Here is a 12,084-nt window from a genome sequence, read left to right on the forward strand (position 1 = left end):
TAAAAACTCAGGAGACAGAAGATGTTGGCAAGGATGTGGAGAAAGAGGAACACTCCTTCACTGCTGGTGGGGTTGCAAATTGGTACAACCACTCTGGAAATCAGTCTGGCAGTCCCTCAGAAAACTGGGCATGTCACTTCCAAAAGATCCCGCTATACCACTCCTGTGCATATACCCAGAGGATTCCTCGGCAGGTAATAAGGATATATGTTCCACTATGTTCATAGCAGCCCTATTTATAATAGCCAGAAGCTGGAAAGAACACAGGTATCCCTCAACAGAAGAATGGATGCAAAAAATGTGGTATATATACACAATGGAGTACTATTCAGTCATTAGAAACAATGAATTCATGAAATTCTTAGGCAAATGATTGGAGCTGGAGAACATCAAACTAAGTGAGATAACCCAGTCTCAAAAGATCAATCATGGTGTGCACTCACTAATAAGTGGATATTAGCTTGGAAAACTGGAATATGCAAAAACATAATCCACACTTCAATTGAGGTACAAGAAGAACGGAGGAGTGGCCCCTAGTTCTGGAAAGACCCAGTGTAGCAGTATAGGACAAAACCAGAACAGGGAAGTAGGAAGGGATGGGTGGGAGAACAGAGGGAGGGAAGGGGGCTTATGTGACTTTCAGGGAGTGGGGAACCAGAATAGGGGAAATCATTTAAAATGTAAATAAAAAATATATCGAATAAAATTAAAAAAATCATTATAAATTTCAAAAAGCAGCCTCATCAAAGGAATTAAAATGGCCAATTGATATGAAAAAAAGATCTTCATTTTTAATGAAATATTACAATATAGACTTAAAATCTAAACTTTAAAAAGCTCAGCCAGTGAGTGATTGGGCAGTGAAGGGGAAATGTAGGAAGGGAGAATCAATACTGCGGGGCAAGTTAGGTAGTAGGAGAAGAGGAAGGTGTAGGGTGAAGAGAGGATCAAGGAAGTTGAGAAAATAACACCATGAACCAGGAGCTCCTGGCCAGGAGAAACCTCAAGAAGCACGGATTCTCACAGCTGGTGAATAAGTTAGTACCGTGCTAGAACTGCCAAATCTAGGCAAACAATTACAATATCTGTATTATGTGGTGGTTTTATACCTATTTAATGACATTAGAAACTCCAGCAACAGGGCTTCAGGGATTGTACACACTATAGAATCCCACAAAGACATAAAAATAAAAGAATTAAAATTTTACCTGTCTAATTCATCAAGTTCATTTATCTTTTCTTTCTGGTCTTCTAAAAGTTTTGCCAGGTTGTCATTGATTTTTATTAGAGACAGTGTACATGGTGTGAACCCATCCTATAAAACAATAACAATTTTTAACTCTGAAAACTTGATATTTCACAATAGTATATCACATGTGAGACACAGTAGTGCTCACGCCTTCTGAGATTCGGTAAGCCACATCCTTGACAGTCTCACACAAGTGCTCTCACACAGATCCATTCTTCATAAGCCATCACAGTACATTTGATACCTATGTCATTTAATTCATAATTTAGGTCTTATTACCATTTGAAACAAAATGTCTGCCATGAAATCCCAAAAGGCTACAGGTAAGAGAGTACACATAAGGAAATTGCAACGACCTTCAGAATTGCCATGGATGGAGGTAGTAATTCTCTTTAGAATGGTCCTCAGAAGAGTAAAGGAGAGAGAGCATGCAGTGTTTTGGGGAAGGAAAGCTTGGGAAAGAGTTCCCATCAAATCTGACTCATCTAGAGAAGCCTTATAAAATCCATTTATTACATTTAGCATTGGAGATAATCTTATGTCAAACCTGTATCAGGATCCCAATGTAAGTAATATTTTAAAGTATGTAGCAAATAATCTGTAAAACAAATATGTGTATTCTGTGCCTCATTTCTTATACTGATGTCAGCATGGCTCGCCAGCAGTTTGACTGTCATTGAGGTGCTGTTATGCCAAAAAGCATAGTGCAGTGCTGTGTTCCCACTGATGTCCATTGCATTTGGATCAGCACCATGTTCTAATAACATAGCCACACATTCTTCACACTTGTACTGTGAAGCCTGTGGGTATTGCATCAAGAAATGCATTGGAAAGATGAGAAAAACAAAAATTTCATAGGTTTCACTAATTATTTGCATTTAGTTGAGATCATGTTTATTCCCAGAATGCCACTACAATCTGTGTCACATTGAAACTGTTGGCTGCTTTCTACCTTAATTAGTGATGCGATGTTGTCACTGTCACGGAGATCAATGCCACAATTCCACTCTATTAGGAGGGCAACCACATTGGGTTGGTCGTACACACAGGCATAGTGCAGAATACTTCTGTGAAAATGAAGACTTGTTAAGAATTTTTCCAAAACTAGGTCAAAACCCACAGTTCTTCATGTAATTATCAGTGACTTGGAGCAGCCAATTCAAAGAAATGTAGAGATTAGATTCCCAAGTGTAGCGGAATGGCAGAACTATGAGGCAGGAGTGGGTGGGTGGGTGAGGGAGCACCCTCACAGAGAAGGGGGAGGGAGTGGGATGAGGGATTTGTGGAGGGAAAACTGAGAAGGGGGATAACATTTGAAATGAACATAAATTTAAAAAACAAATAAAAAAGAAAAAGAAATCATTGGTTGCTTTTGATTCATTCCTTTCTTGACTGTGGATGTGGTTATGACCAGATCCTGTCTCTGATTTTCCCATTATAATGAACTATAACCTATAAATTTAAACCAAATAACCTCTCAATCTTAAAAGTTTCATGATGAGTTATTGATCTTAAGGATAAAATCCAAAATGTACCAGAAATGTGTTTGACAGTGGCCAATGAATAATATATACAATACTGTATATTGTACTTTCTCCCTAAGAGAGAATAAAGTTGTCAAAGAATATAACCTTTGTATTTTCAAACTGCTGGTATTCATGTATGTACTTACAAAATCATTAAGCATTTACCCAGCACAATGAAAAGTAAATATGTGTTATGGGCCTCATATCGGTTGGTGAATGGTTGATGGCTCAGAGCCTGAGAGATCTCGGGGGTCCAGGTTAGATGAGACCAGGTTAGACTGCTGGTCTTCCTATGGAGAAGCACTCCTCTACAGCTTCTTCCAGCTTTATTCTAATTCCACCACAGAGGTCCTCAGCTCCTGTTCATTGGTTGGGTATAAGTATCTGCATCTGATTCTTTCAGCTGCTTGTTGTGCCTCTCACAAAGTAGCCATGCTGGGCTCCTGTCCCCCAGGTCTCTGGTAAATTTATGGGGTACTTCTCACTCCTACCTCCCCATATTAACTGTTTCCATTCTTTCTCCTGGCCCTCAGGGCTTCTGTCTTGTTTCCCCCAACCTCTAACACCTGATCATGTTTCTGTTTCACTTGACCCCTCTCCCACCTACATGCCTCCGTCTCTTTGCCCCACATGAGTGCTTTCTTCTGCTTCCCAGGCAGGAATGAAGCATCCTCATTTTTGGTTGAAAGTCAAATAATTTCAGCCAAAAGTCATCAAAAAACATAAGGAAGGACACTTCATACACATCAAGGGAAAAAAAATCTACCAAGAAGAACTCTTAATTCTGAACATGTATCCTCCAAATGCAAGGGCACCCACATTCATAAAAGAAACTTTACTAAAGCTGAAAGCATACATTGTACCTCACACAATAATTGTGGGGAACTTCAACACTCCACTCTCATCAATATACAAATTATGGAAACACAAAATAAACAGAGACACAGAGAATCTCATAGAAGTTATGGACCAAATGGATTTAACAGATATCTACAAAATATTTCATCCTAAATCAAAATAATCTAACTTCTTCTCAGCACCTTATGGCACCTTCTCACAATCCAGGCCTCAACAGATACAAGAAGATTAAAATAATAACATGCCTCCCATCAGATCACCATAGACTAAGGCTGGTCTTCTATAGCAACAAAAACAGTGGAAAGCCCACATAAACATGGAAACTGAACAGCATTCTACTCAACGATACATTTGGTCAAAGAAGAAATGGAAGCCTTTCACAAACTCAGCGAAAATAAAGGTACAACCTACCCAAACTTATGGGAGACAGTGAAAGCCATTCTAAGAGCAGAACTCACAGCTCTGAATGTCTCCAAAAGGAAACTGGAAGGAGCATATACTAGCAGCTTAATAGCACATCTGAAGGCTCTAGAACAAAAAGAAGCAAACACACCAAAGAGGAATAGACAACAATAAATAAACTCAAGGCTGAAATCAACCAAGTAGAAACAAAAAGAACTATACAAAGAATTAACAAAACCTGGAACTGTAACTTGGAGAAAAACAACAAGATAGATAAACCCTTAGCCAGACTAACCAGAGGGCACAGAGAAAGTATCCAAATTAATAAAATCAGTAATGAAAAGGGAATTAATAAAAAATAGAGGGAAGCAACTCTGGAGATAGAAAATCTAGGAAAGAAATAAAGAGTTATAGATGCAAGTATCAACAACAGAATACAAGAGATAGAAAAGAGAATTTCAGGTGCAGAAGATACCACAGAAAACATTGACACAACTGTCAAAGAAAATGCAAAATGCAAAATGTTATGAACCCAAAACATCCAGAAAATCCAGAACACAATGAGAAGACCAAAGCTAAGGATTGTAAGTATAGGAAGGAGAGAACAAAGATTTCCAGCTTAAAGGGCCAGTAAAGGTCTACAACAAAATCATAAAGAAAATTTTCCTAATCCAAAGAAAGAGATGCACATGAACTTACAAAAAGTCTACAGAACTCCAAATAGATTGTACCAGAAGAGAAATTTCTCCTGTCACATAATAATCAAAACACCAAATGCACAAAACAAAGAAAGAATTTTAAAAACAGTAAGGGAAATGGTCAAGTAGCATATAAAGGCAGGCCTATCAGAATTACAGCAGACTTTTCACCAGAGACTCTCTTACCTATTCAATATAGTATGCGAAGTCCTAGCCAGAGCAATTAGAAAACAAAAAGAGGTTAAAGGGATACAAATTGGAAAGGAAGAAATCAAGCTATTACTATTTGCAGATGATATGATAGTATACTTAAATGACCACAAAAATTCCACCAGAGAACTCCTAAACCTGATAAGCAACTTCAGCAAAGTGGATTGATATAAAATTAACTCAAACAAATCAATAGACTTCCTATACTCAAAGGATAAAGAGGCTGAGAAAGAAATTACAAAATCAATACTCTTCACAATAGTCAAAAATAATATAAAATAGCTTTGGTGTGACTCTGACCAAGCAAGTCTATATGTTCTATATGACAAGAGCTTCAAGTCTCTGAAAAAAGAAATTGAAGATCTCAGAAGATGGAAAGATCTCCCATGCTCATGGATTCGCAGGGTTAATATAGCGAAAAAAGGCTATCTTACCAAAAACAATCTCCAGATTCACTGCAATCCCCTTCAAAGTTCAAACTCAATTCATCATAAAGTAGGAAAGAGCAATTTCCAAATTTATCTGGAATAAAAAAAGATTCCCAAAATAGCGAAAACTATTCTCAACAATAAAAGAACCTCTGTCAGACTTGCCATCCCTGACCTCAAGGTATACTACAGATCACTAGTGATAAAAACTGCATGATATTGGTACAATGACAGGCAGGTACACCAAAGAATTAGAACTAAACACCCAGAAACCAACCCAAACACCTATGGTAAGTTGATTTTGACAAAAGAGCTAAAACCATGCAATGGAAAAAAGACAGCATTTTCGTTTTGTTTTGGTTTTTGGTTTTTTTGTTTGTTTGTTTGTTTGTTTTTGTTTTTTCAAGATGGGGTTTCTCTGTATAGCCCTGGCTGTCCTGGAAGTCACTCTGTAGACCAGGCTGGCCTCGAACTCAGAAATCCGCATGCCTCTGCCTCCCAAGTGCTGGGATTAAAGGCATGCACCACCATCGCCCGGCTAAAGGCAGCATTTTCAAAAAATGGTGCTAGTTCAACTTGTAGGAGAATGCAAATTGATTCATTCTTATATCTCTGTACAAAGGTCAAGACCAAGTGCATCAGGGACCTCCACATAAAACCAGACACACTGAATTTAATAGAAGAGGAAGGGGAGAAAAGCCTCAAGCATATGGGCACAGCAGAAAATTTCCTGAACAGAACACCAATAACTTATGTTCTAAGATCAAGAATAGACAAATGAGACCTCACAAAATTACAAAGCTTCTGTAAGGCAAAGGACACTGTCAATAGGACAAAATGGGAATGAACAAATTGGGTAAAGATCTTTACCAACCCTACATCTGATAGAGGGCTAATATCCAATATATACAAAGAACTCAAGAAGTTAGATTCCAGAGAACCAAATAACTCTATAAAAAAGGGGTACAGAGGTAAACAAAGAATTCTCAACTGAAGAATACTGAATGTCTGAGAAACACCTAAAGAAATGTTTGACATCCTTAGCCACCAGGGAATTGAAAGTCAAAACAACACTGAAATTCCACATCACACCAGTCAGAATGGCTAAGATCAAAAACTCAGGTGATAGTAGGTGATGGCGAGGACGTGAAGAAAGAGGAACACTCCTCCACTGGTGGTGGAATTATAAGCTGGTACAACCACTTTGGAAATCAGTTTGACAATTCCTCTGAAAATTGGACATAGTCCTAGGAAGGACCGAGCTATACCACTCCTGGGAATCTACCCAGAAGATTCTCCTACATGTAATAAGGACACATGCCCCACTATGTTCATAGCAGCCTTATTCATAATAGCCAGGAGCTGAGCCAGGTGGTGGTGGCACACGCCTGTAATCCCAGCACTCTGGAAGGCAGAGGCAGGCGGATTTCTGAGTTCGAGGCCAGCCTGGTCTACAGAGTGAGTTCCAGGACAGCCAGGGCTATACAGAGAAACCCTGTCTCGAGAAAAAAAAAAAAAAACAAAGAAAAAATAGCCAGGAGCTGTAAAGAACCCAGATACCCCTCAACAGAAGAATGGATACAGAAAATCTGGAACATTTTTTTAAAAAAAAAAGAGTACTATTCAGCGATTAAAAACAATGAATTCATGAAATTCTTAGGCAAATGGAAGGAAATAGAAAATATCATCCTGAGTGTGGTAACCCAATCATAAAGAACACACATGGTGTGCACTCACTCATAAGTGGATATTAGACCAGAAGCTTGGAGCAACCAATGTATAATTCACAGAACAAATCAGTCCCAAGAAGAAGAAGACCAAAGTGTGGATAATTTGGTCCTTCTTTTTTTTTTTTTTTTTTTTTTTTTTTTTGATCATTGCATTTTTTTTTTATTCGATATAATTTATTTACATTTCAAATGATTTCCCCTTTTCTAGCCCCCCCACTCCCCGAAAGTCCTGGAAAAATACCCATTGTAAGAGAGACAGAGAGACAAATTGTGGAGCAGAGACTGAAGGAAAGGCCATTCAGAGACAGCCCCACCTGGGATCCATCCCACATACAGTCACCAAACCAAGACACTATTGTGGATGCCAAGCGCTTGCTGACAGGAGCTTGATATAGCTGTGTCCTGAAAGTCTCTGCCAGTACCTGACAAATACAGAGGTTGGTGCTCTCAGCTAACCATTGGACTATGTAAAAATTCCCCAATAGAGGACCTGGAGAAAGGACCGAAGGAGCTGAAGGAGCTTACTGCCCCATAGTAGGTACAGCAATATTAACCAACCACTACCTCCACAGACCTTCCAGGGACTAAACTACTAACCAAGGAGTACACATGGAGCGACCCATGGCTCTAGCTGAATATGTAGCAGAGGATGACCTTGTTGGACATCAAAGAGAGGAGAGGCCCTTGGTCCTTAGAAGGCTAGATGCCCAAGAATAGGGAAATTCCAGGACAGGAAAGCAGGAGTGGGTGTGTTGGTGAGCATGGGGAAGGGGGAATGTGATGGGATATTTTCAGAGGGGAAACCAGGAAGGGGGATAAATTTTGAAATGTAAATAAAGAAAATATCTAATAAAAATACCATAAAAACTCATCAGATCATACTACAAAAGCCTACATTCAACAAAACTGGAAAATCTAAATGATACTGATGATTTCTCTAAACAGGTAGAACATACTAAAGTTAAATCAAGAGCATGTAAACTAACTAAATAGGCTGAGATCTCCTAAGAAAATAGACGATGTCATTAAAAAACTGGCAAACAAAAACGGCCTAGGACCAGATGGCTTCTGGGCAGAATTCTATCAGATCTTCAAAGAAAAGCTAATGCCAACACTCCTCAAAGTATTCCATTTAATTAAAACAATAAAAACACTACCTAATCAATTCTATGGAGCCACAATTACTCTGATACATAAACCAAACAAGGACCCAATAAAGAAAGAGAACTTCAGATCAATTTGACTTACGATCATCATTGACTAATACTCAATAAAATACTAGCAAACTGAATCCAGGAACACATCAAAGCCATCATTCAGCATAACCAAGTAGCCTTCATCCCAGGGATACAAGGTTGGTTCAATATATGAAATTCACTAACATATAAACAAACTCAAGGAAAAAAATTAATGGTCATCTCATTAGATGCTGAAAAAGCATTTGACAAGATATAACACCCGTTCATGTTAAAAGTATTGGAGCAATTAGGAATTCAAGGCACATACCTAAATATAATAAAAGCAATATGCAGAAAGACAACTGTCAATATCAACTTAAATGGACAGCTTTTAACTTCTAAAGTTAGGTTTTCCTGCTCATTATTATGACTTCAGTTATTAAACCTCTGGAAGGAAAACTTATATAAATGGAAAGAAAGCCTGTATTTGAAATAAACATATTCTCTATCTTATTTTCAGCAAACTGCAACTAAAATGATTGTGTCTATTTATTTTGTGTATATAATAAACTGAATGACATGTGGATGAAATGAGGTCAACCTACTATAGTGCCTGGGAGAAAAACAGGTACATCAGTCACAGAAAAGAGGAGGACTGGATACTACAACATTAATAAATTCAAGAACCAGTGGCTTTTTGTGGTGAATAGCTCTAGGTCAGCAGGGCCTTCCGCCCTTTCCCCACCCCACTTCCCAGAGCAGTGGAATAACTGCCAAGCACTGAGATTACCATGAAATCTCAGCGACAAAGGTCAGCATACTAGTCAGTAGCCCTGCGAACATTGGCAGTTCCTCCTACTCCTAGACACTGGGGCCACTTAGGGAAGCTGACACATTTCTTTCTCCACCTGCCTCCCAGCCTGCCCCTTTCCCCTGACCCCCAGATACCTGTCATTGCTGTCTTGGTCATTGGTGTCATTTTTCCTAAGTATGAGTCTGCACTCTATCATGGCAACATCACCCTGGGCAGCAGCCTTATGGATCTTGCTGAAGGCTTTGTAGCTTTTGATCTTTCTGAGGGAAGAGATGCTAGTACCACCCCAACACAGTCTTCCAGGGCCTGGAAAGGACTCCCTCTGACTGGTACAAGATCCAGGGGAAGATGGCCTTTGATTCCAGCAGCACAAGGAGCTCATGGTGGAGCTCCCCACCCACCCAGAGTCACCCCAAGTCACCAGGACCCCTCCCCTCCCTCTTGGCTCTTGGCTACCCTCAGAACCAACACACTGATATAGATCTGCAAGTGAGTCTTGTCATCACTGCCAGCAACACCAGGACAAAGCACCCACAAGCAAGCTTAGTAGGAAAGAGTCCAGGCAGTTATTCCTGTCAACTGACATCTCTCCTAGTGTTGCCAAGCAACACATCCAAACACAGGCATGTGCACTCTGACCAATGGGAAAGCCTAGATCCAGCAGCAGTGATAGAGGTTCTCAGCAAGCTTTCTATTCATGCACAAGACCTGATCTGGGAAATTAGCTTACTAGCTCAACTTCTCATGACCTTGGCTTTGATAGGCCAAGAATTTGTTGGAGCCTCCTCAAATATGCACTGGTTTATTCTCCAAGGACACTTTTTCTAAAACATGTCAGTCACCCTGACAATATCAAATGGTTTATTCTCCATGGACACTTTTTCTAAAGGATGCCAGTCACCCTGCCCTCTGTTTGCCTTCATCTCTAAGGGAAAAAGTCACTGATTGCCCACTATGGTCTATGGGGATTTGGCTGGAGTCACCAGACAAGGAAGATGACTTTGGTGACATCAGAAGCAGTGACAAGAGCAACTATTTCTTTTTCTTCCTCTCTACTTCATGGCCAGTAGGTCAAAGAAGAAATAAAGACATCAAAGCCTTTGTAAATTAAATGAAAGTGAAGGCCCAACATACCAAATTCTATGGGACACAACAACATCAGTTCTAAGAGGAAAGATCATAGCCCTAAGTGTGTTCGTTAAAATAAATGTAAAGTTCTCATAATAACAATTTAAATATACACCTATATTTAAAGTTCTAGAAATAGAAGCTACCACACCAAAAATTAGACACTGAAAATAATCAAACTCGGGACTGAAATCAATTAATTAGGAACAAAGACAACGGGACAATGAATCAGCCAAGCCAAGAGCTGGTTCTTTTAGAAAATCAACAAGATAAACAAACCCTTATCCAAACTAAATAAACATCAGAAAGACAATATCCACACTAATAAAATCAGAAATGAAAAGGGAAACCTAAGAACAGGCCCTGAGGAAACTTAAAAGTCATCAGGTCTTACTGGAAAAGGATCTTCTCCAACAATTTGGAAAATCTTAAGGGTATGGATGATTTTCTAGATAGATACTTTCCAAAGTTAAATCAGGGAAACAAATTAAATAGTTCTGTAATACCTAGAGAAATAGAAGCAGCCACTAAAATCTAGAGGCTCACAGTCTGAGGTTCTCAGATTTCAGGCAATCCAGATTCAAGGGCCAAGATCATCCTCAGGTCCCACAGGAAAAACAGCCAAGATGACTGTGGACAGTATTCTTGTGCCCTAGATGGGTCTGGCACATCCCAGAAGTCAAAGATGGACACAGAAATGGTCTCCTGGGAGCAGACTGAAGACAAGCTCAAATTGGGCTTGGGGATAAAGGAACTGACTTTGTAATCCTGGTGACCTGAGATTCCAGAGTTCCTGAGTTCCAGAGACACTGAGACCAGACCTGTGGGAAGAGATGGTTTCAGGACACTAAGGAGGCCCTGGGGCCTCTCAAGGAGAGGGACTGTATCCTTTTCTGACCTCCTTCCTTTGGGTTCCCCTGAGGATAGACCACCAGAGCTCTAAAACCATGCCTCTGTACTCAGAAGACATAATAAAATCTCACCACCATGTGGAAACATGAGGTACTCCTCTCTTAATTCCTTGTCTGTAATGGCAAGAGCCAAAGTTAATCCAACTAGGGTTTGGGCTAGGGCTGTCTTCTTGTCACCACCCAACCCTTCAAAAACTAGAGGCCTGGGAAGAACTCATGTGCCTTCAGGGCAGAAGGGCAAGGTAGACTAGGTCACCCAGCTGCAGAATGCAACACTGATGCTCTAGGCATTGTTGTCTTTCTTGAAGAGAATTTTGCAGGAAAAATGAAACAAAACACAACAATACAGGAATTCATTTGTCCTAAGGAAACAGAAGCTCAGGGAGAAAATAGGGACCTTCTCAAAACCAACATGGAAATTTCTAGACTCTGGATCCTTACGTGTTCTGTTGCAGTAATTTCTTGCCCCATATAAAAATCTACAACTCAGTTATTATATTTATAACTTATATTCCTATATCGTGCAGATCTATCACACTACTGCTTTATTCCCCAGCTATGAGACCCCTTGCTACTCGCAGCTTCACCAGGCCACGTGCTTCTGCTCCATCATCCCTCCACCTCCTCCATCTCTCTGTGACCTCCTGTACTCTTTGTCCTTCTCCTGCTCAATTCAGCTCTAGCCTTTATCTGACCAGTCAGAATGAGGAGGTTCATTGTGATCACCTGAGTATGTGATCTACTCCTCTTCTGGGGCAGCCCCTCTTGTGGAAGCAGAATTAACATCAAAATACAAGCAGCACCAGGGAAACTCACAACAGTGTTCTCCTACTGCTGAGACAAGCTATCCAGACGGAACTTCAGTCACCCTTAAAGGCATGACATAGAGGTAGTGCAGGGCTCTTGCCACATGTCTGCATAAGCAGGGCACCTGGTCCCTTAAAGAGGAGGC

General features: G+C 40.0%; 3 protein-coding genes across 10 annotated transcripts in view; 2 read left to right on the forward strand and 1 right to left on the reverse strand.

The window, feature by feature from the left end:
- The window catches only part of LOC127665122 (ankyrin repeat domain-containing protein 26-like), a 922,395-nt gene that overhangs the window by 728,107 nt on the left and 182,204 nt on the right, over nucleotides 1-12,084 (reverse strand). Inside the window, exon 13 of the mRNA XM_052157533.1 lies at nucleotides 2,202-2,316. Coding sequence (XP_052013493.1) covers nucleotides 2,202-2,316 — 115 coding nt within the window. The remainder of the gene's footprint in view (nucleotides 1-2,201; nucleotides 2,317-12,084) is intronic.
- The window catches only part of LOC127665125 (ankyrin repeat domain-containing protein 26-like), an 870,635-nt gene that overhangs the window by 489,719 nt on the left and 368,832 nt on the right, over nucleotides 1-12,084 (forward strand). The window lies entirely within an intron of this gene.
- Nucleotides 1-12,084, forward strand: part of LOC127665128 (coiled-coil domain-containing protein 3-like) — a 738,150-nt gene that overhangs the window by 58,775 nt on the left and 667,291 nt on the right. The gene's annotated exons all lie outside the window — the stretch shown is intronic.

This window comes from Apodemus sylvaticus, chromosome 14, assembly GCF_947179515.1.
Source record: "Apodemus sylvaticus chromosome 14, mApoSyl1.1, whole genome shotgun sequence".
Classification (NCBI taxonomy): Eukaryota; Metazoa; Chordata; class Mammalia; order Rodentia; family Muridae; genus Apodemus; species Apodemus sylvaticus.